Genomic DNA, 21885 nt, shown 5'->3' with positions numbered 1-21885 from the left:
GGTGATCTTGCTTGCTGGCTGGAGCTGGTGAGAGCTCTGTGTTGGCTCTTTTAGAGAAGGCCCACCATATTGAGTGTCACTCAGATGCTCAACTGAACAGTGGTGAGCCTTTCTTGGGATCTAGGACTCCTGGGGGCAGATGTCTCACCCACTCAGAGCTACCAACCAATCAGAGACTGGCAACTCTACTGACTGGCAGAGGCACTGGTGAGGCAGTGGCTGTTTCTGGTAGGATAGCCACGCAAGGCTCCAGATTGTTGCTAGTTGCCAGGCCACAAATGAGTGATGGCAGAAGAGAGGTTCACAGTGGTTGGCAGTGAGGGTAAGCAGGTGGTCCTCAAAGTGCCCCCTACCCACAGTTGGATCCTTCAAACAGCCACTGAGTGCCTTTGAAGAAGGTACCTCCCTCAACACCCCTCCCACCCATAAACAACTCCAACATAGCAAGACACTTTGCACTGTTGAGTTAATAACAGTGGCAGTAGGATGAAGTCCTGAAGTGGGCTTAATTCTCTCCCCACTATTAACTTAAGTTAAGTGGAGTGGAAGGAAGGAAGGAGGTGGAGGTAGGAAGGCCACAGTGTCCATAGTCATCACCTTCTCACCCAATTACATGTCCCACCCCCAACTTTCCACAGGGGAAGGCATTAAATTCCGTCCTATTTATACATGGCAATCTGGAAACACTTTGTATGTTATAGGATTTATCATATAAAAAATTTGTTTGAACCAGAATTTGGACATTTTAGGCTGGTGTAAGTTTTATTCTGGAATTGAGGAGCTTTGTTTGCTATTTTTTAAGGTACTGATCCAAGAAGCAGCAATCTTTCATGTTTAATTTGCACTATGTGTCCCAGTGGTTCAAACCAGTCAATTCTTACTGCAAATAATAGAAGTTCCTAAAGTTGGATTCTTTACAGTTGTAGTGAAGATATGGGATTGGAATTGATTTAAAGGAACAGGCATGAACTTGTGGATTGCACAGTGTTTAAGACCTTGTTTTCTACTGAAGGTCTTGTAAAGTTAATCTTCCTTGGCACCAAAAGTAGAGTAGCAATACCATATGTATTTTATTTTTGTAAGTTCCCCCCCCCCCCCCGCCGATTCCTTTAAGGAGACACAAATTCAACTGTGGGAGTGCTGTTTCTTTCTTGCAGTATTCTTATGTATCACCAGGATTACATTTTTAAAAGTCCTTTGTATAAAAATTGCTGAATGTTTGAAGCAAAAAACAAATTCTTGCTGTTCCCTAAATAATATACCACTTAGCTTGACTGTAAAAATGCGGCCTTGGGTCAGTGCTTGAAAATTATGATGAATTATTTCCCAGTTTTGCATTTATGAAGTAATTTCTGATGTAAAACTGGCAGTATAACCTGGAAGTCAGATCCACCTGAGAAATGTATTCAGTAAGAGGCTGTTTGAGAGCCTATTCCAGGATGAAGGCTGACACAGCATGATATTTAATCCTTTCAATTTAATGCTCTTTTAAGATCAGAAATTCACTTAAGTGTTGAGACAGTAATGAACAAAGTGTTCAAGTGTCACTGGATGGGAGCAACATGGGAGGTAGCAATGTACCTCCTCCATCACACACATCACCGACTCCTTAAGATTGCAAACAAAGCACTGTGCTCACAGAATAATTTCACCTAAGCAAACACCAGTACATAGAATAAGCAACACAATCAGACCATCTATTATTGCAGGTGTACAAAATCTTTTAAAGGTCTAATGGTTAAAATTGTTTTTGTGGCTTGATTCGAAGTGTGTAAATAGAAAAAATGCATCTGTTTTGGACTTAACATTAATTATCCTGTTAAAGACAATCACTGCTGGATGCAGTTATTGCACTGTTTGCCACTCAGGGATCTTGGTCAGTAGAAGCGCCAGAGAAAAGGTTTGGAGTACGCAACTCTGAGGTGAAAAAAAATTCCCCGGACAAGGCTTTCAGTTCTGTGAGACATTTGGAATATTTCTGTATTTTCAAAGACGTTGTATCGTTTTGCGCAGTGGAAATCCTTCAAAACAACTGAATGTAACTTTAGAGATATCAATGATTATTTGAAGCCCAAAATAAAAAGGGAAAAAATTGGCAACCCAAAAGGCAGGCAAATGATTCAGGTGAAACTTTTCTTCTGCGGTATCACTCTCCCCTTTTACATCCTTACTGTCCCATGGTGTAATTCCAGACTTTCCTTCACCTATCTTTATTTTATAGACCTTAACTAATGGAAAGTTACAGAAGCGTTATTGGAGTTCATTTTCCTTACCTTTTGGCCCAGTAAATGCCCATACACTGGTTTTATTTCTAGCAAACTCAGAGAACATGCAAAAACTTGCTTAATACTAATCCTCAATCACAAATAATTGAAGGATTATGATGACAAGTTTAGCAATCAAACATTATCTGTTAATTAGGTTTCATATGAGGTCAGTGTTCATATCCCAAAATCCCATGTTTCAAGTCAGAATCCTATCATTCTCTTCCAGGAATTGGTTTAGGATTATTATGGGGAAATTTCTGTGTCACCGAATTGATTTTTATTAATTACACATCATTTTTAAAATAATGATGGAAACACTCAGCAGGTCAGATGAAGAGAGGCACAAAGTCAACTTTTCAGGCTGTTAACCTTAAATGAGAACAGTCGCTGTGTTATTGGAATATATATGAATAAATCTAATGAAGAGACTTCCAAAATATGTTAATTAATCAAAATTGAGAAATTCAGAAACAACTTCAACCCCTCAATCCTATTGTTCATATTCCTTGATGAGTGGTATGAAGGAGATAAATTGCCAAAATCATCTGCTCATGCCTGTATTTGTACTCTGTAAATGGAAATGTTTATACCTCACAGCTATTTAACCTGGCAGTATGTGTCATGCATCTCTGATCAGCTGTGTGAACTGTTTTCCCATCCAATCAAGCAGACAGGACCAAAATCTGATGATTTTAGTTATGAAGGGGAAACTTCATTACCACGCTGCATTCTCGATCTATTCACACAGTGCAACACACATGTCCACACAAAAACAGGGATTGGGATTGAATAATTTTACTAATTCACTATATTTAGTTCATGCTCACATCAGAATCTGGATTAAACAATTTTAAGAAACATTATTGATTTTGGCAAGATACAGCTGAAATAATCCAATGCGAAATCTTGTGACTGCAAAGAAGGATTTCTTATGCGCAAACTGAAATGTAGGAAATCATGTGTGTTGTATGTTCCATTGTTTTGTGTGTCATGGACAAAAAAAGCTCCTTTTGAGGTTTAGAATTCTAAACGTACACTAGATACAGTAGCAATAATCCAAGGCATTTGTTTTGTGAAAATATCTGCTATGTAATTGCAGAAACACAAGGTTTGCTTTGCATGCTGTCGCCTTTACAATATACTAAAACTCTGGCCCTTGTTTTCTGTATATTTGTTCAACTTGTATTTGATAAACAAAATTGTGGCATCAAGTTGCTGCTGCTGTTCTCTATTCATTCTTGTTAATAGATTCTGTAAATAATACTGGCCAGTAGTTCAGATTGGCATTCTGCTTTGTAATTTTCTTATAAAGAAAAACTCATTTTCTGAATAATTAAGAGACAGAGCAAGATATATTGATGCAATTGCCTCAACTGAGTGTGATCAACTTTTTTTGTATTGGAAAACTGATTGTAATTAGAATCTTGTGGGCTTTTCTACTGCTAGGATTTATTTCAATAAATGACAAACAAATCCACTGACAGGACTGTCCATCTTAACTTATAGCTCCCAAAGAGTTTGAAAATGAATGTTATTAATAAATATGCAAAGGATTTGGGAAATCACTAAAAATATGAGTAAGCTGGCAGTTGTTTCTCAGTCCTTTGAGGTTCAGACTGTATATATTTAAAACTCTTCACAACATTCACCCCAATGCTGAGCCTCTACTCACTTTTATGATTAAACGTTGGAATTGGCAGCATGTCTTTGATAGCCTTGAGAGCTTTCTTCTATCTTGAGTGCCATAACTCCTGTCAGTAAAGATCTCTGAGCAGCATGGAATCTTTTAGGCACAAATGTTTATACCCAAAAGGGACAGGCAGTCTCAGGGTGCTGTTATCTTTATAAAGTGAAACTTCCATTGTTTTTATCCTGTGCATGTCCCCAAAGGTGACAGTGAGTCATAGCAATTCACTTCTTTGTCCAGTTCATTGTTGCACTTGAGAAATCACATTTCATTGATGCACTGTGCTAATGAGCATGCTCAGTACAGCTATGAGATGGTTCCATTTGGACCAAACAAATAAAACAATAATGTTGCAGAAATTTCAAGTTCTGTTTAATTGAAGTTCTCCCTTCACGTGTTTTAGAATGTCCTCTGATATCAATGACGACTGTTTGCTTCAGCCCAATACACATTTTCTACAGGACTATGGTAGCACATTAATACCGTTCCATGATTAAAACAAGACCGCAGATTTCCATTTTCCTGAAGATTACACTCAGCTATTAGCATTTTATTTCTCATTTCCATCATTGCAATTGTTAACTGAAAGATAACCATCTAAACATGAATATTTGTAATTATTAATAAAGTAGTATTTAAATAAACCAGACACTGATTGTAATAGTAAAATGCTACATAAATTGTTACAAGTAGGAATATAAACTATAATTAATGTTCATCAGGATTTATATTCCATTTTGGAAATAGCTAAATTGTCAATCTTCTAAAATCATTTACAATACTACAATCAATAGATACTTGCGGTTTCTTATGGTAACTGAACTACTTTAAATATTTAACAACTGGATCACATTGTGGGATCTGTTAAAGGAAATTGAGACAATCTGAAATGTTTGCTAGTTTAACAAAAGTAATGTTATATTTTCCTACTCTTTTCAGCTATATTAGTGACATTGCACTATGGGCCTTTGAACTTCACCTAGGATTCTCAATAAAGAACAAAGAGAAAAGGATAGTAACATTTTAATACCCATATATATATTAAAAAACACTATCTCCAAATCAGGAAAGTTCATTTAACTTATCCTTGCCATAGCCCTTAAAGGTTACTGAGAATGAGTTGGGAGGAGTTGAACAGTTTGTATTCAAAGCCTTTCTTATAGAGGCTTCAGAGAATTCCTAATGCATTGGGGGAAGGCACTGTAAGAGTTCAGTCTTCTGTTTCCTTGTATATAACAAAATTCTTCTGTTTGTTCTGTTAAGTAAACTGCGAATACTTAAAAGTTTTAAGTTACCTTGTATTTGAAAACATTGACATTTTGAATTCTGTAAGCAGAATAGTTTAACGATAGTTGAAGTCTTTTTAATGCACATTAAATATTTCTGAATGTTTACTGTAAATGACAATCTATGTTTATGTTCCTTTAATGAAGAATGGAGAGTAAAAAACAATAAAATGTATAATAAATCATTCTAAAACTGTTTGTCTTCTTAAATGAAAGTTAAGAAGAAAATGAAAGGTGATTTGGTGCAAAAAGGCCACACTTTCTACAGGATTAGAATTGATGTTTAATGGTTGCATAATACTTTGTAGATTGAAGAGCAGACCCTCAAAATGTTGCTGAGGTAAGGAAAACTCCAAGTTATCATCTAACATCATGATTTGCCTTATACAATTGAGACTGGCTGCCAGTTAAGTACATAGGAACAGGAGTATACTATTCAGCCCCTCAGTACTGTTCCACTATTCAATAAGCTCATGCCTGACCTGTATCCCAATTCCCAACCACCCATCTTGGTTCCCTGGTTGAGAAATTGGGCTGGTTGGTACCCTTAGATCCAACCTCCGCCACACTCCCAGGTAATGCATTCCAGATCTTAACCACCCACTGCATGAAAAGGTTGCTCCTCATGGAGTTGTCATTGTTTCTGTTGCCAATTTCCTTAAGTCTGTGTCGACTGGCTTTTTATCATTCCACCAGTGGGAACAGTTTCTTCCTATCAATTTTATCCAAACCCCTCAAAATTTTGACTACCTCCATCAGGTATCCTCTCAACCTTCTCTTCGCCAAGAAAAATAATCCCAAGCTTCTCTAATCTATCTTCATAACTGAAGTTACTCATGGCCGGAACCATTCTCGTGAGCTTTTCCACAGCCTCTGTTATGTTATACAGGTTTAACATAATTTCCTTGCTTTTCTATAGCAATCTATCCCACCACCTTCAATGATTTATGCACATAAACACCCAGGGTCCCTATGCTCCCAAACGCCCTTTAGAATTGTATCCTTCATTTTGTATTGACTCTGAGTGAAATTTTCCCATCCTGCTGCCACAGGAACTGTAGCAGGCAGGACATGGACTATGCAAAGTTCCATTGACCTTGGGCAGGACTTTCTGACCTTGGGGTGACAGAGGCCAGAAAATTCTGCCCTCTAAGTTCTTCTTGCCAAAATATATCACTTCACAGTTCTCTATATTAAATTTCATCTGTCATTTGTCTGCCCATTCTACTAGCTTGTCTATTTCCATGTGAAGTTCTATTCCATCCTCATGGTCCACCATAATTCCAAGTTTCATATCATCCACAAATTTTAAACTTGTGCCCTGTACACCAGAGTCTAAGCATTAATAAGGAAGAGCAGGGTTCCTAACACTAATCTACAAACATTCCTCTAGCCTGAAATACAACTGTCCAACACAACTCTCTGTTTCCTGTTGCTCAGCCAATTTCACAACCAAATTGCTTCTGTCCCTGTTATTCCTGGAGTGCTAACTTTGCTCACTAGACTATTGTGTGGCACTTCATCAATTGCCTCCTGGAAGCCCATATATCCCACATCACAACATTACTCTCATAAATCCTCTCTGGAACTTCATCAAAAAATTCAAATGAAACATGACTTGCTTTTAACAAATTCATGTTGGCTTTCCTTAAATAATTCACATTTACCCAGGTAATGATCAATTTTGCTCCAAATTATAATTTCTAAAAGCTTCCCCATCATTGACGTTAAACTGTAAAGGTCATATGTCCTCCAGAACTGATCCTTATGATCCAAGAATCCAAAATCCTTCCCACACCACCTCTACAACCATGGATGTATCTGCTCTACCTTTCCATTTCTCCAATCAATTACAGGAGTAATCTGGAGGTTACTACTTTTGAGGTCTTCATTGTTAATTTCCTGCAATAGCACAATGAATTCTGATTTCAGGATCGCATTGCTCTTCCTACCTATGTCAGTGATACTGATATGGACCACAAAACTAGCTGCCTATCCTCCTCAGTTACTCTGCAGCTGTACAATGACATCTTTGACCCTAGCACCAGGGAGGCAACATGCCATCCCGGTTTCACCTCTGTGGATGCAGAGATATCTGTCTGTTCCCCTAACTATCAAATCTCCCATTACTATTGCTCTTCCAGGCTTCATTACCCTTTAGAAGATTACATTGTGCTGTCTTCTTAAGGTGGTGCAGTCCATGTGTTGTAGGAACACCCACAGTGCAGTAGGCAAGGGAGTTCCAGGATCTTGATCCAGTGACAGTGAAGGAACAGCCTTTTAGTTCCCAGTAAGGGTGGTGTATGATTTGAAAGGGTAATTATAGGTAATGGTGTTCCCAAGCATCTGCTGCCCTTGGCCCTCTAAGAACATAAGAACTAGATGCAGGGGTAGACAATTCAGCCCCTTGAGCCTGTTTTGCCACTCAACATGATAATGGCTGATCGAGGTAGTAAAGGACATGGATTTGGAAGATGCTATCAAAGGAGTCTTGGTGAGGTACTGCAGTGCATCTGTAGATTGTACACACTGCTGTCACTTTATGTCAGTAGTGAAGGGAGTGAATATTTATTGTGGTGGATGGGGTGTTAATGAACTGGGTTGTTTTGTTCTGGATGATGTCAAGCTCTTGAATGTTGTTGGAGCTGCACTCATCCAAGAAAGTGGATAATATTCCATCACGCTCCTGACTTGTGCCCTCTCGATGGTGGATAGGCTTTAGGGAGTCAGGACATGAGTTACTCTCCACAGGATTCCCAACCTCTGACCTGCTCTTACTCTTAGAGCACGTATATGGCTGACCCAGTTTAGTTTCTGGTCATAGGAAACACCCCAGAATGGTGATAGCATGGGATTTTTTATATATGTATTCATTCATGGGATGTGGGTGTTGCTGGTTAGATTAACAATTATTGCCCATTCCTAGTTGTCCTTCAGAAAGTGGTGGTAAGTTGCCTCCTTGAACTATTGCAGTCCCTGAGATGTAGGTATACCCATAGTGCTGTTAGGGAGAGTATTCCAGGATTTTGCTGCAGCGAGTAAAGGAATGGCAATATATTTCCAAGTCAGGATGGTGAGCGACTTGGAGGGGAACTGCCAAGTAGTGGTTTTCCCAGGTATCTGTTACACTTGCTATTCCTGATGGTGTCAAGCTCCTGAATGTTGTTGAAGCTGCTCTTATGCAAGAAAGTGGATTATATCCCATAATACTTCTGACATGCCATGCAGATGGTGGACACACTTTGGGGAGTCAGGTGAGTTAATCTCCAGATGGTAGTGGAAAAGTGTTTGGAAGGTGTTGCCTAAGGATAGGACATACCCAAGAATGGTGATGGTGATGGTGATATCTGGGACATTATCCATAAGGTATGATTCTGTGATTCCTGCACCTAGGCTGATCCGGTTTAACTCCCTTCTGTTCTATTTGAGAAGTTGAATATGATTGAGTGGATTGCTTGGCATTCAAGAGTCAACCACATTGCTCTGAATCTGGAGTCACATGTAGGCCAGATCAGGTGGGTTTTCCACAAATGACAATGGTTTTCATGGTCATCATTAAACTTTTAATTATAGATATTTTATTTTTTTTTTAAATTCCACAATTTGCCATGGTGGGATTTGAATCCGGGTCCCCAGAATATTACCTTGCATCTCTGGATTAGTCATCAAGCGACAATATCATTGTGGCACTACCCTCCCTATACAGCGATGGTACAGCCATTGAATGTCAAGGGAGATGGATAAATCTGGTCTTGTTGGTGATAGCCATTGTCTGGTATTACAATGGTTTGAATGTTGCTTGTGTGTGATCAGCCCAAGCCCTAATATTGTCCAGGTTTTGCTGCATATGGACACAGACAGTTTCAGTATCTGATGAGTCCTGAATGGTGTTGAACATTGTGAAATAAATAGCAAATATTCCCACTCTTGAAGGTCATTGATGAAGCAGCTGAAGATGGTTGGATGTATAAGGTTACTCAGGAGGAATTTCTGCAGCGATGTTCCAACAATCACAACCATCTTTCTTTGTGCTAACTGTAACTCCAACCATTGGAGCATTTTCTCCCAATTCTCATTGACTTTAGTTTTGCTGGCTCCTTGATGCCACACTTGGTCAAATGCTGCCTGAATGCCAAGGGCAATCATTCTCACCCCACCTCTTCAGCTCTACTGTCCAAGTTTGAACCAATGACTGTAATGAGTTCAGGAGCTGAATGGATCTGATGGAAAACAAACCATGCGCCAGTGGCCAGGTTATTGCTGAGTAGGTGCTGTAGGACCACGCAATTGATGACACTTTCCTTCATTCTGCTGATGATCAGTTTGTAGATGGGAATGAGATACACTCAAAAGATTTGTTCGCTACCTGCCTATTTCTTCTCAGACTGGTCATCTCCAATTCCCTCTCTTCCTGTATACAATGAAGCTGTGAGGTGACCACATCTGTAAACGTGCTATCAACAAAGCTCTGAATCTCACTGATGTGCTGCAGTGACAGCAGCTGCTGCTCAGGCACCAGAACCTGGAGCTTGAGATAATACAGCTGATTACATTTCCTGCAAAACTCATTCTTCAGGACACAGAAAAGGTCCCAGAGTTCCCAGGTGGAATAGAGTGTACACTCCAGAGATATTACATTAGATGTGATTTAATTTCAGCTATTGACTACCTCAAATCTTCAGAAGGCTTTCTTTCTGCTCTACTCTGGGCTGTTTTGACACATACAAAACCTTTTGCACATCTGATCCATGGTTCATTTTTTTGTAAAATACTTTTGCAACAACTGAAAGGAATATCAATCCCATTATTTTTCCAATTATTCCTAAACTATACAATCCAATACATTCTAGTTAAATTTGCCAACTGTCATTTTTGCGATTATAATAGTTGTAATAGTGTATAATAGCGTGGCATGGTAGCATGGTTAGCAATACTGCCTCACAGTGCCAGGGATCTGGGTTTGATTCCCAGCTTGGGTCATTGTCTGTGTGGAGTTTGCATGTTCTCCCTGTGTCTGTGTGGGTTTCCTCCAGGTGCTCCAGTTTCCTCCCATAGTCTGAAAGACGTGTTGGTTAGGTGCATTGACCCAAACGGGTGCCGGAGTGTAGTGACTAGGGGAATTTCACAGTGACTTCATTGCAACATTAATGTAAGCATACTTGTGACTAATAAATAAACTTTTTTAGAGTTTGTTTTCATTTAACAAATTATTAACACAGCAGTATCCCATTTGGATTTTGATTGATATCCTTAGTTTCCAAATCTGTTTATGTTCATAGTTACCACTCCAAAAATGTGAGCCTGCAACTGCAATCATTTGCACAATGAGGCTCTTCAATTATATATGACTGAAAACATGATTATGTCCATTGACAAGTTAGATGGATGTTCCTGAGAATATTCTAACTTCCAGATTTAAGTGAATAATATTGAAAAAACTCAATTTACAACTCTGTGGAAAATATTGAACTTCATCAACATCCAAAATAGAGTACAATCTATACAGCCAAGGCATACCAGAACAAAGAGGTCAATAAGGGAGATGGCTATTTTGCAGCTGGTAAAGAGACTGAATTAATTAATGACATTGTAAAGAAGTCTCTCGGCAACAGTGATCATAACATGAGAAAATTTCACATTTGGTTTGAGGGTGAGAAGTGGGGATCTAAGACAAGTGTCTTAAATTTAAATAAAGACAAGGGTATAAGGATAGAGTTGGCCAGCATGAGCTGGGTACATTGGGTAAAAGGCACCTTGATGCCAGTAGAGGCTCCTTGATGCCAGTAGAGAAGCAGTGAGTTTAAGGAAATGAATGTTTGAGAATATATGTCAGTTCTCAAAAAATATACATTCCACTGAGAAAGAAAGGCTCTATGAGAAGGATGAATTGCCAATATTAGTTGCAAAGTTTAGTGGTAGGTCAGAAGATTGGGCAGATTTTCAAAACCAGCAAAGAGTAACCAAAACAATACAGAAGGAAAAAGCTGTCAACAGCTAGCTAGAAATATGAATACAGGTAGTACAAGTTCATATAAGTTCTTAAAAAGGTAAAGAGTAATTAAAATGAATGTTGATTCCTTAGGGGGTGAGATTGAGGAATTAGTAATGGGAAACCAGGAAATATCAGAAGCATAGAATGGATATTTGTATCTTGTCTTCCTGTGGAGGACACCAAAACAAATCCTAAAAATCAAGAGGTTAAAAAAGAGAGGAATTTAAAATAAGCACAATCGCTAGGCAAAAGATATTGGAAAAATTATCAGAATTAAAGGCTGACAAGTCGCCTGGATATGATAGCCTACAGCCTAGGGTTTTAAAAAAGTACTGCAGAAATAGTGAAAAATTATAACCAATCCATCTAAAGTTTCTTGGATTTTGCAAAGATACTCAGCAGATTGGAAAATCTCAAATGTTACACCTTTTCGGAAAGGAGAGAATCAGAGCAGTAATCTATAGGCCAGTAGGCCTGACATCTCTCAGAGAGAAAATGCTGGAATCCATTATTGAGGTGATAAGAGCAAAATGTCTTTAAAAAAAATTACAAAATCAAGTAAAATCAATTTGGTTTCATGAAAAGTAAATCATGTTTGATTGTTTTATAAGAGGTTTCTGAGAAAGTAACGAACAGGGTGAATAAAAGATGTAATCCACTTGGATTTCCCAACATATGAAAGGTTACTTTATAATGTAAGAACTCATGGTAATATATTAGCATGGACAGAGGATTAGTTAGGTAACAGGAAGCAGACTAGGCATAAATGGACTATTTTTGGATTGGCAAGCTATAATTAATGGAGTGCTACAGGGATCAATGCCTGAGTTTTAACTGTTTACGATCAATATTAATGATTTGGACGAAGACAGCGACATAGATTTTCCGGCCACACTCATTCCAAGACTGGAAAATCCAACCCCTCCACCACCATCCCCCCCCACCACCGAGGTCAACGGACCTTTGCAAGACAAGCGGGACAGGAAAATTTCACCCACCATGTGTACAGTTGCTAAATTTGCTAATGACACAAAGATAAGTTGTGAAGAGGACAAAAAATTTACAAAGGGATATAGATAGGTTAAGTGAGTGGGCAAAAATTGACAGATGGAGTATAATATGGAAAAATGTGAACTTGTCCACTTTTGACAGGAAGAATAGGAAATAATTATGTTATCTAAATGTTGAAAGGCTGTGGAATTCTGTGGTCCAGAGGGATCTGGATGTCCTAGTATGTGAAATGCAAAACATTGCTATGTACAGCAATTAGGAAGGAAAATGGAATGTTGGTGTTTAATGCATGGAGAATGGAATATAAAAATAGGGAAGTGTCAATACAGCTATACAGTACCTTAGTGTGACCAGATCTAGAATACAGTTTTGGTCTCCTTGTTTAAGAGAGGCTATCATTGCATTAGAAGTTCAGAAAAGATGCACATGACTGATTCCTGAGATGAATGGATTGTCTTATTGGGAAAGTTTGAAGAGCTTGGGCCTATACTTATTGAAGTTTAGAAGAATAACTGGTGGTCTTACTGGAACATATAACAAAAATCCTTTGGGGATTTAACAGGTGGAAGCAGAGAGGATATTTCCATTGTGGGACGCCCAGGTCAGGGATCACAGTTAAAAAAAGAGATCTTACATTTAATGCAGAGATGAGAATTATTTTCTCTCAGAGGGCAATTCTCTTCCCCAGAGACCAGTGGAGGCTGGGCTATTGAATATATTCAAAACTGAATTAGGTTTTAATTGACAAGGGAGTCAAGGTCAGGGGAGGTCAGTCAAGAAATTGGAGTTTAGACCACAATGCGATCAGCCACAATTTTATCAAATGGCGGAGCGGGGTTAGGGGATAAATGGTCTACTCCTGCTCCTGGCTTTTGTTCTGGTGAAGGTACAGTTGAAGGAGCTTTGGAGAGTTGCTACAATGTATGCTGTAAATGGTATGTAATGCGAACATGTGCCAATGATAGAGGGAATGAATATTTAAGGGTAGTGGATGGGATGCCAATGAAACAAGTTGCTTTGTCCTGAATGATGTTGAGCTTCTTGAATGTTCAGGGCCACACTCATCCAGGCAAGTAAGTAGTATTCCATCATGCTCCTTCCTAATTTGTGCCTTCTGGATGGTGGACAGGCTTTGGAGAGTAAGGAGATGAATTAATCACCACAAAATACTCAACTATTTGACCTGCCTTTAGAGTCACAGTACCTTTGTGGCTGGTCCACATACATTTCTGTTCAATGGTAACTCCAGGATGTTGATGTAAGGGAATTCAGCAATTGTATGCCATTGATTATTCAGGAGATATGGTTAGATTATTTATTGTTTGAGATGATCATTATCTGTCATGAAAGATATTTGTTACTCATCAATCCAAGCTTGGATGTTGCTTAGGTCTTGCTGCAAATGGACAAAGACTGCTTTAGTGTCTGAAGAATTGTGAATAAAACTGTACATTATACAATCATCAGTGAATTTCCCTACTTCAGACATTATAATGGAGGATAGATCATTGATGAAACATCTTAAGATTGTTGGGCCTCAAATGTTGTCATAACGAACTCCTGGGGCTGAGATTGACCTTCAACAATCATAACCATCTTCCCTGCCTTAGGTATGACTAACTGGTGGAAAGTTTTATCCTTGATTCCCATGAAGTTCAATTTTGCGAGAGCTCATTGATGCCACACTCAGTCATGTGATACCTCGATCTCAAAGGCAGTTGCTGTCAGCTCACATCTGGAACTATTCTCTTTTGTCCATTTTGGATCAAGGCTGCAATTAGGTCTGAAGCAAGTAGTCTTAGCAGAGTCCAAACTGAACATCAGTGAGCAGGTTATTGCTGAGTGAGTGACATTTGATAGAACTATTGACAACACCTGCCATCACTTTGCTGATGATCAAGAATAGACTTGATTGAATTTGTCCTGCTTTTTGTGCACAGGACAGACCCGAGGCAACTTTTCACTTTGTTGGTAGATGCCAGTGTCATAGTCGTACTGAAACAACTTGGTTGTGGGCACAGCTAACTCTTGAGTATGTGTAAGAAAATATAACAAATAGTTGTTTATGCAATATCCAGGAGGTGGTGCCAGGCTCCTACCAGAGTGACAACAAGGAATCAGTGGCATTCCTCTCTGAATTTACGGGCCCTGTTATTCTTTTCTTCTGAAATATGATCCTGTATTAAATAAAGTCTATTAATGAAGGGAATTAAATGATTGCAACAGAATTCTTTATCACCAGAAGTAGTTTTCTGAGAATTGTACAGTGGAAAAGTAAAGCGATTTACCTCACAATTGGAAGTGTTGAATGGATTATCAGGAAATCCCTAACCCATAGCTAATGTCACATGATCATACTACATCAAAAGTTGATTGTAATGGCCAAAGTTTCACAGTGCTCAGAATTAGAAAGATTAAAGTACAAGAAGCAACAAATGCCTTTAAGAAATGATCAAACTATCTGATATTTACCTTTCAGAATCTTGTTAGTTGAAAAATCTACCAAATTCTCATTTTTCCTAGGAATTTCCAGCTGTCTTTTGAGTGCTTTGATGGGAACGTTATGAGGAAACATTTGTCAGCTGTTCATGGCAGCAGGATTCTCTGGTTTTGCTGCAGGGAAAGGAGATTTGGCTAAGCACCAAATTCTCCGTCCTTGCTTGCAGCAGCGGTGGAGCGTGAATGGCCAGAGAATTACAACCTTTAACTTGGGTCTCAACAAAAAGTGCAACCAGTTTCTCTGCTGAGACTGTCCCGAGGTTTAAAACTTCACTCAAAATTATTCTGAACGGTTGATTGTTCAAATTATTGACAAAATAGGTGCTGACATGAGTGAACCCCCCGCAGCAGATCTCTTTGAATAGCAATGCTTTTAGGTGTATTGTAGTATGAAACAAGCCCTGAATTGAAGCATAAACATTATTGGTATGGCATTAACAGTGGCAGCTTCGCAATTACTGAACAGGTATTTAATAATAGTCAGCGTTTCAGCCATGTTAAAAAAAGTTAAACAGCCCATGCAATGTACACATTCTCCACTTCCATACAATAAATTCTAGCCTTCTTCCTTGTGAAAAAAATTTGATGCCAATAGTCACAATTTTGTATTAGCTGCTGAAGTATCATCTTCAGGAGGAGGGTTTACTTTGCCAGGATTATAAAAATTTCTTCTTAGATCTGCAATTAAACAGAAAAGAATATACACAGAGTTGAAACTGTCTCATGGATATAGAATTACTTCGCTTGTGGTGCGCAGTGACATAATAACAACATTCCTGAATTTTCTTTGAGTGATATTTCTCGAGATATCAACAGCACGTTCTTCTGTAAAATGCTTTTGAAAAATTGAAATGTGAGTAGATTCCCTCAGAAATAAATACTGTGTTTTTCTGTAAATAAAACAAACGTAATGTTTTGACATTTTTGTGCTATCTCCTGTGACTCAGTGTCAAGTGCTGCTTTATAATGCTCCTGTGAATTGCCTCGGGATGTTTTATTATAATAAAGATGCTACGTAGATACAAGTTGTTGTGCTTAGGTACAACACCTACTATAATCTCACCTGGTAATTTTAGTTTCCTGCAACAGGTGTTACAGTGATGTTTCACTGTGAAGTTTCTGATCGCTTCTTCGCCAAGGTTAGCTGGTCCAAATACCATTTCCTGGGACCTAGATATCACACAAGGTAAACTGGGTGAGAAATTAGATGGTGAAAACTAGAGATGTATGGAAAACAATCAAACAGATATATTTCATAGTTACTAATCATGTTTTGAGCTTACATTTGGTGATGCTTCAATGGTCTGTTAGATGTGACATACATCTCCAGAAACTAAAAGCGAAGAAGCTGAAAGTCTGAGGCATTTCTCCCAGTCCCTCAATGATAGTTTCAGTAGGAGGTCAGCAGAACCCCCAAAGAATTAATGTAGATGGTTGAATTCTCTAGAGAAATCTTGTCTGGGATATTTTGATTTTAATGTTCTTCAAGGGTTCTCCAAGTCTTTTGCTATAACTTTGACTCCCTTCCTAAGCCGTGCATCTCTTTTAAGTTGCTTCTTAAAACCTAAGTCTTTGTCCAAGTTTTTGTTATCTAACTAATGTTTCCTTATGTGCCTCAATGTTAAATTTTACTGAAATTTGTGAAGTGCCTGCAGCTATTTCACAAAGCTGAAGGCACTTTATTATTTCATTATATGATTAAATTTGATGTGTTCTTGTGCCTTTGAATATCCCAAATGCAATTTTCAGTGTTAAATCTGGCAACACTTCATTGAAATTGAATTTTCTATAGTTACAATAGCTGATGCTTTATTCTGGTTTTCAAATTTTCATCATTCAGTCCTTTTTCAGTCACAAAGGTTGGTTATTGTAATGGAACTCGTTGGTTGGAATTCCCATAGTCTTCTCCACACTTTCACGATTGGCTTCACAATAATTCAAGCATCATGAAGGCAAATTCTTTGAGCTAATTATATCTTATCTCGCAACATTAGAAGAAAACTCTCTGGAAGCAGACAAAATAGGGTACAGCCAAATTTCACACAGTTATGTTACCCCATACTAATGCTTTGAAAAAGCTCAACCATTTTATATATAAGCCCATCACTGCAATTGTGAAATTCTCCAAGATAACACTAGAAGATTGAGCTGAATCGAGTTATTTGCAATGCCCTTACATGTTACTTACGTTTTATCTTCAGCTTTAATAACGGATGGGTCAGTAAGATTCTCTCCAACACCTTGAGAAAAAAACATATTTTTTAAAATATGCACACCAAATTCTTGTTTAAAGAAATAAAAATTGATGTAGATATCCCTGCTAATATACAACTGGGAAAAAAGGTACCCTCACAGCTATTTCTTAATCTTTTACTGCCATCCAAAGCATTTTTGAGGCCTGTGCATGGGTCAGGCTGGAGTCTGCTGAAAAAAAGTTAAGTAAAAAGTCTGACAACTTCGTCACGACGAAGGGGCTAACCCAAAAGCTAGTGAGTTTACTATCAAATAAATCGGTTGGACTGAAACCTGGTGTTGTCAGGCTTTTTACTGTGTTTACCCCAGTCCAACGCCGGCATATCCACATCATGAAAAAAAGTTAATCCAAGCAGCACTTTCAGTGTCAGCTAATTACAATAATAACACCAGGATCATGCTGGGAACTTGCTGGAAAAGGAAGTGGCAAAACCATTGCTTTTAAATTTAGAAATGTTGTGGCAAGTCAAAGGGAAGTGACCAGATATGGAGTAAAAATGGGGCACAAGATGGAACACAAAGTGGGTGCACAGGATCTGCCCAGTACTGTCGGCCACTCACAGCAAAGCATAACAGGTCAATGTGTGCTTGGTAGGAGGAAGTAATACATTTCAAAGGGGAAAAATTTGATTCTGTAGAGCTTCTCGGCTTTTTGGCTAAGCTCAAGTTTAGTATTGACATGCTATGCTTGGTTGAAGTCATTAGGTTGCATTTCAGCTTCATTTGAAGCAATTTTTCAAAGTGGCATCTTGGCCTTTTGGCTAAAATGCAAATAAGATTAAGCCTTGGAGGAGGAGCTATGCCTACTCCAATCAGCTTGGATCATGTAGATCAAGCCCAAGACAGGAGGTGAGAGCCCTGTCTTGTCAGCTTAGATTGGGAATGTCTCAACTTGTTGAGGCTCTGAATTGGACTTGATTTGATTGAATTGGAATTTAAAAAATTTCATAAGTTATTCATAAGGTCCTTTACATCAATAGAAAGGAAATTCAGATGATGTAAAAAGGAGAGCCTATGTACTGTTACTCACATCCCACCAGAAGGCACTGGTTAGAATTGACCCCAGAGTGCCCCTTTTTCATTTTGTAGCATTCTAAACTCAGGCTATTTTCAAAAGTGTTGGCAGAACCTTAGCATATTTTTTCAAACTGTCAGGCTCAGGCAGAATACTGGCATACAGCTCTCCAGTTGCACAGATCAGTATTCTCTCCAAATATGATCTTCTCTGAGAGAATAAAATGAGTGGGTGTGTTTTACAATCACTCTGGCAGGGTAGGGCCTGATAGAGCCAGCAACTGGCACCAAGGAGATTGGGACAGCATCTTCAAAGGACGCACACCCACCTCCTCCCCCCCCCCCCCCCCCCCCCCCGGCACTGAGGTTTAGTTCTCCCCCTGAGCATAGACGAATTGGGGGCTCTCCCCCACCCTTCCCCAATAATCATGCGGACTTCACATTTCCCAATTCTCTCTGGATTTTCCACCGCGTCGCCGTTCTCTCTGACAGTGAACACGGGCTGAAAATTACCCTAAATAAAGACAGAAATTACAATTTCCATCTTTTATACCCTAGATGTATGGAGTGGATTCAGACTGAACTGTAGGAGTTGACAATTATTGTACAAAGCAACAGACATCACAACACTGAATCATATTTAGATTATATTCAATGAAACAGACTCCAAATCCTGGTGACAAGGCTAAAGACTTGCTCAGTGTAAGGAGCAACAGGATTGATATGTAGCGTAGAAATGTTAATTCTTACATTGTCAAGAGCAAGATTATGCAACTGCAGCAAGCATTTCCTGATTTTCACCACTTTTTTATGTCAAACATTGATCCAGATGCATCATCGACATTGGGGATCAGAGTTACATGTATCGATCACATAAATGTATTATCCCTTCTCACCAATCTTGACCTCACTACATCCCTTCCAATGTCTCTCCTCCATTTTTAATCCCTTTCTTGATTCCATTCTGTACATATCTACCCTGGCAGAGAATCACCAGCAATGTCTTATTTTTCCAACTCCTCACCATTACCTCTGGATTCCCTGAAGGATCTATTCTATGTCAACTCCTGTTCCTCAGCCACATGCTTCCCATTAGAAATATCAACAAAAGACATGGCATTAAGTTCCTCTAACATGCTAATGGCACCCAACTTCACCTCTCAGGAAATGTCTTTTGATAACATTTTTACTCCCATTTAAAGCAATGGCAAGCTTGATTTTCAGGTCTATGCATGGATTGGGCTGGAGACTGTTGCAGTAAGTTTTTCAATTGGAAGAAGATTGATCCAACCAGCACTTCCAGGATCAACTTCTTCTCTACTATGTCTCTTAACAACCCTCTGCCCCAGCTGTTGTCACGCTGCTAGTATGACATCCTGTCGTGGATAAACTGCAATTCCCTCAGTTGTCTTCAGCTTGCCTCCATAAACACCGTTCCCTCACTATCAAATCCACATTCTTTCTGGGCAGTGTAGTACAGCTGGTGTGACTGAAGTTCAAAGTGATCTATCTAGTCATCCTTTTGTTGGAGACATCCATTGCCTGTCAATAATATGGCACAAATGACAGTCCAAAAATGAATGTAGTTTCAGATTCTGCTGTAGATTAGAAAAGCTGTTTCATTATTGAAAGGGTTGTGAATGAAGCTAAAAAATTAATGTAAAACATTCTTTGTTGAAGAAGCTGCTCCTTCTGGCCTCATAAAAAAAATAAACTCTTATATTTGGGGGCATCTTCTGGTCATGAAGAACTATGCTACTAAAACTCATTGCAATTTCTCCCACAGAGCGCTAAGTTAAAATTGCAGTTGGGTAACAATGACATTATTAGACCCAAAATGCATGTGTAAAAGAAGAACCTGTCAATCTTAGGCTGAATTTCACATGGCCTGCTTCAACTGAGCAGATTAAAATTGTGACTGGTCTGCTCCAGGGAAGGTAAGTAGTCTGGTACTCCTCACTTTCCCCAGTAGGTTACATGTAACAACGGCTGAGGAGAAAGGGTCCCAACAAAAATATAGAAAGACACAAGTCACTGGGATTTTGTCCAAGATCCACACACTAACCTTGCAAATCCAGCACAAGTAGTTCTCCTCGTGTGTACTCATACGACCAGTGAGAAAAGGCTAACATGGTCTCTTCCAGCAGATTGGTCGGAATTAGCTCATCACCATTGTTATTGTTGTATTTTCTGAACTGACCATTCATGTATTTCTCCATTGTTAACCACTGATTAGCAGAATGGCAATACACCAGAAAAACTTCCAGAAACCTTGTAAAAGAAAGAAGTGACATTTTTGTTAAAGCCTGTATCCCTTTGCTCATGAAATCATTTAAAGGTCTCTTCAAAGTTGGCAAATATTCTGTTCGGTGTCTTCTTGAGCCATACAGGCCTAGAAGGCGCCAGATTAATGTCCAGTTTTACTACATAGCTGATCTCAGATAGGGTGCCAATAACAGCCCAACATTTGGCCTCAGCTTTCCTTGGCTAGTGAGGCAGAATGTAGGCCAGGATGCCCATACCATGGAACCTCAGGATCCTGTATCTGGATCCTACCTGTCCATGTCTGGTTTGAATGTGGGCGGGGCAGGAAACAGATAACCAATCCAGTCCCTGGAGGCAGATTGGCAATTTAAATATTGTATAAGAGGTTGCAAGTTTCAATTTTGTTCACTATTATTGTTATTATTATATTTATTAGGGTCACAAGTAGGCTTACATTAACATTGTAATGAAGTTACTGTGAAAATCCCCCAGTTGCCATACTCCGGTGCCTGTTCAGGTACACAGGAGGAGAACCTAGCATGGCCAATGCACCTAACCAGTACATCTTTCAGGCTGTAGGGGGAAACTAGAGCACCCGGGGAAAACCCATGCAGACACGGGGAGAACATGCAGACTCTGCACAGAAAGTGACCCAAGCCGGGAATCGAACCCAGACCCTGGTACTGTGAGGTCGCAATGCTAACTACTGTGCCACCATGCCGCCCTTTGGCCTATTACATGGTCAATCAGGTATCCAGGGTCTCAGAACCTATGGCAAGGGGCTGCTGGATCTGCAGATCGGTGGCTTTCCACTTTGTGGCTCTATCTAGTGTGCCTGCTTGGACAAACCCCACATTATCAGACACCTTTCCTACTCATCACCCTTCTCATCATTTCTCCCGCACCCTCCCAATGAACTCCATTCATGGCCAAGCACTCTGACCTCTTCACCCCTCTATTCATGTAGAAATGTACTCCTTCCCACTACTTGGAGCCTTGGGATTAGCTGTGCTCGCTCTGGGATTATCATAGAGAAGTTAAGACTTAACAGTGCATGGGGAACTTCAACTGCTCAGTTTCCAGACTCTTATCAGGCTCCCTGCTTCTACTGGTGAAGGAAGTTAAGGTTCCCTGTTTCTCTCAATGCTGGAAAACTTACTGTATGGAAGTCACCTCAGAACTGTAACCACGATGGCCCTGAATTTCACAATCAAGGTTTAGAGAAATGTTTCAACATTTTCTAAAACTTACCTTCGGGAAGACCTGTCAAAAATTATCTACAAAAGGCTTCAGAGCTTAAAAACAAGTCTGCAACCTTTTCAGCCATACAAGCCTCCAGACTATCTGCATGCCTGCAATCTGGCCTCTTGAACCTCTCTGCTTTTCATCGCTAAGCTATTGGTGATTGTGCCTTCTGCTGCTGAGATCCTATGCTCTAGAATCTCCTTCTTAAACTTCTCCATCATTCTATCTTTCTTTCTTCCTTTATCACATTCCTGAAAATCTACTTCTTTGACAAACTCTGCCCTGATATCTTCTCACTTGGCTCTGTGTCAAAGTTTGCTTGATAACATGGTAGTGAAGTACTTTACGGCATTTTACTCTGTTAAG

General features: G+C 39.3%; 1 protein-coding gene across 2 annotated transcripts in view; it reads right to left on the bottom strand.

The window, feature by feature from the left end:
• Positions 1-14452: 14452 nt before the first annotated feature.
• Positions 14453-21885, bottom strand: part of trpm6 (transient receptor potential cation channel, subfamily M, member 6) — a 154283-nt gene continuing 146850 nt past the window's right edge. For both annotated transcript variants that reach the window (XM_080188915.1, XM_080188917.1), the window contains exons 36-39: positions 20075-20280; positions 16931-16982; positions 15806-15912; positions 14453-15420 (exon numbers count right to left, since the gene is read on the bottom strand). In XM_080188915.1, the coding sequence (XP_080045041.1) occupies positions 15338-15420; positions 15806-15912; positions 16931-16982; positions 20075-20280 (448 nt within the window). In that variant the 3' untranslated portion in view covers positions 14453-15337. The remainder of the gene's footprint in view (positions 15421-15805; positions 15913-16930; positions 16983-20074; positions 20281-21885) is intronic.

This window comes from Carcharhinus amblyrhynchos, chromosome 5 (genome assembly GCF_965287045.1).
Source record: "Carcharhinus amblyrhynchos chromosome 5, sCarAmb.v2.hapA, whole genome shotgun sequence".
NCBI lineage: Eukaryota > Metazoa > Chordata > Chondrichthyes > Carcharhiniformes > Carcharhinidae > Carcharhinus > Carcharhinus amblyrhynchos.
Note: the sequence above shows the minus strand (reverse complement) of the source record. Positions and strands in the feature narration are given on the sequence as shown.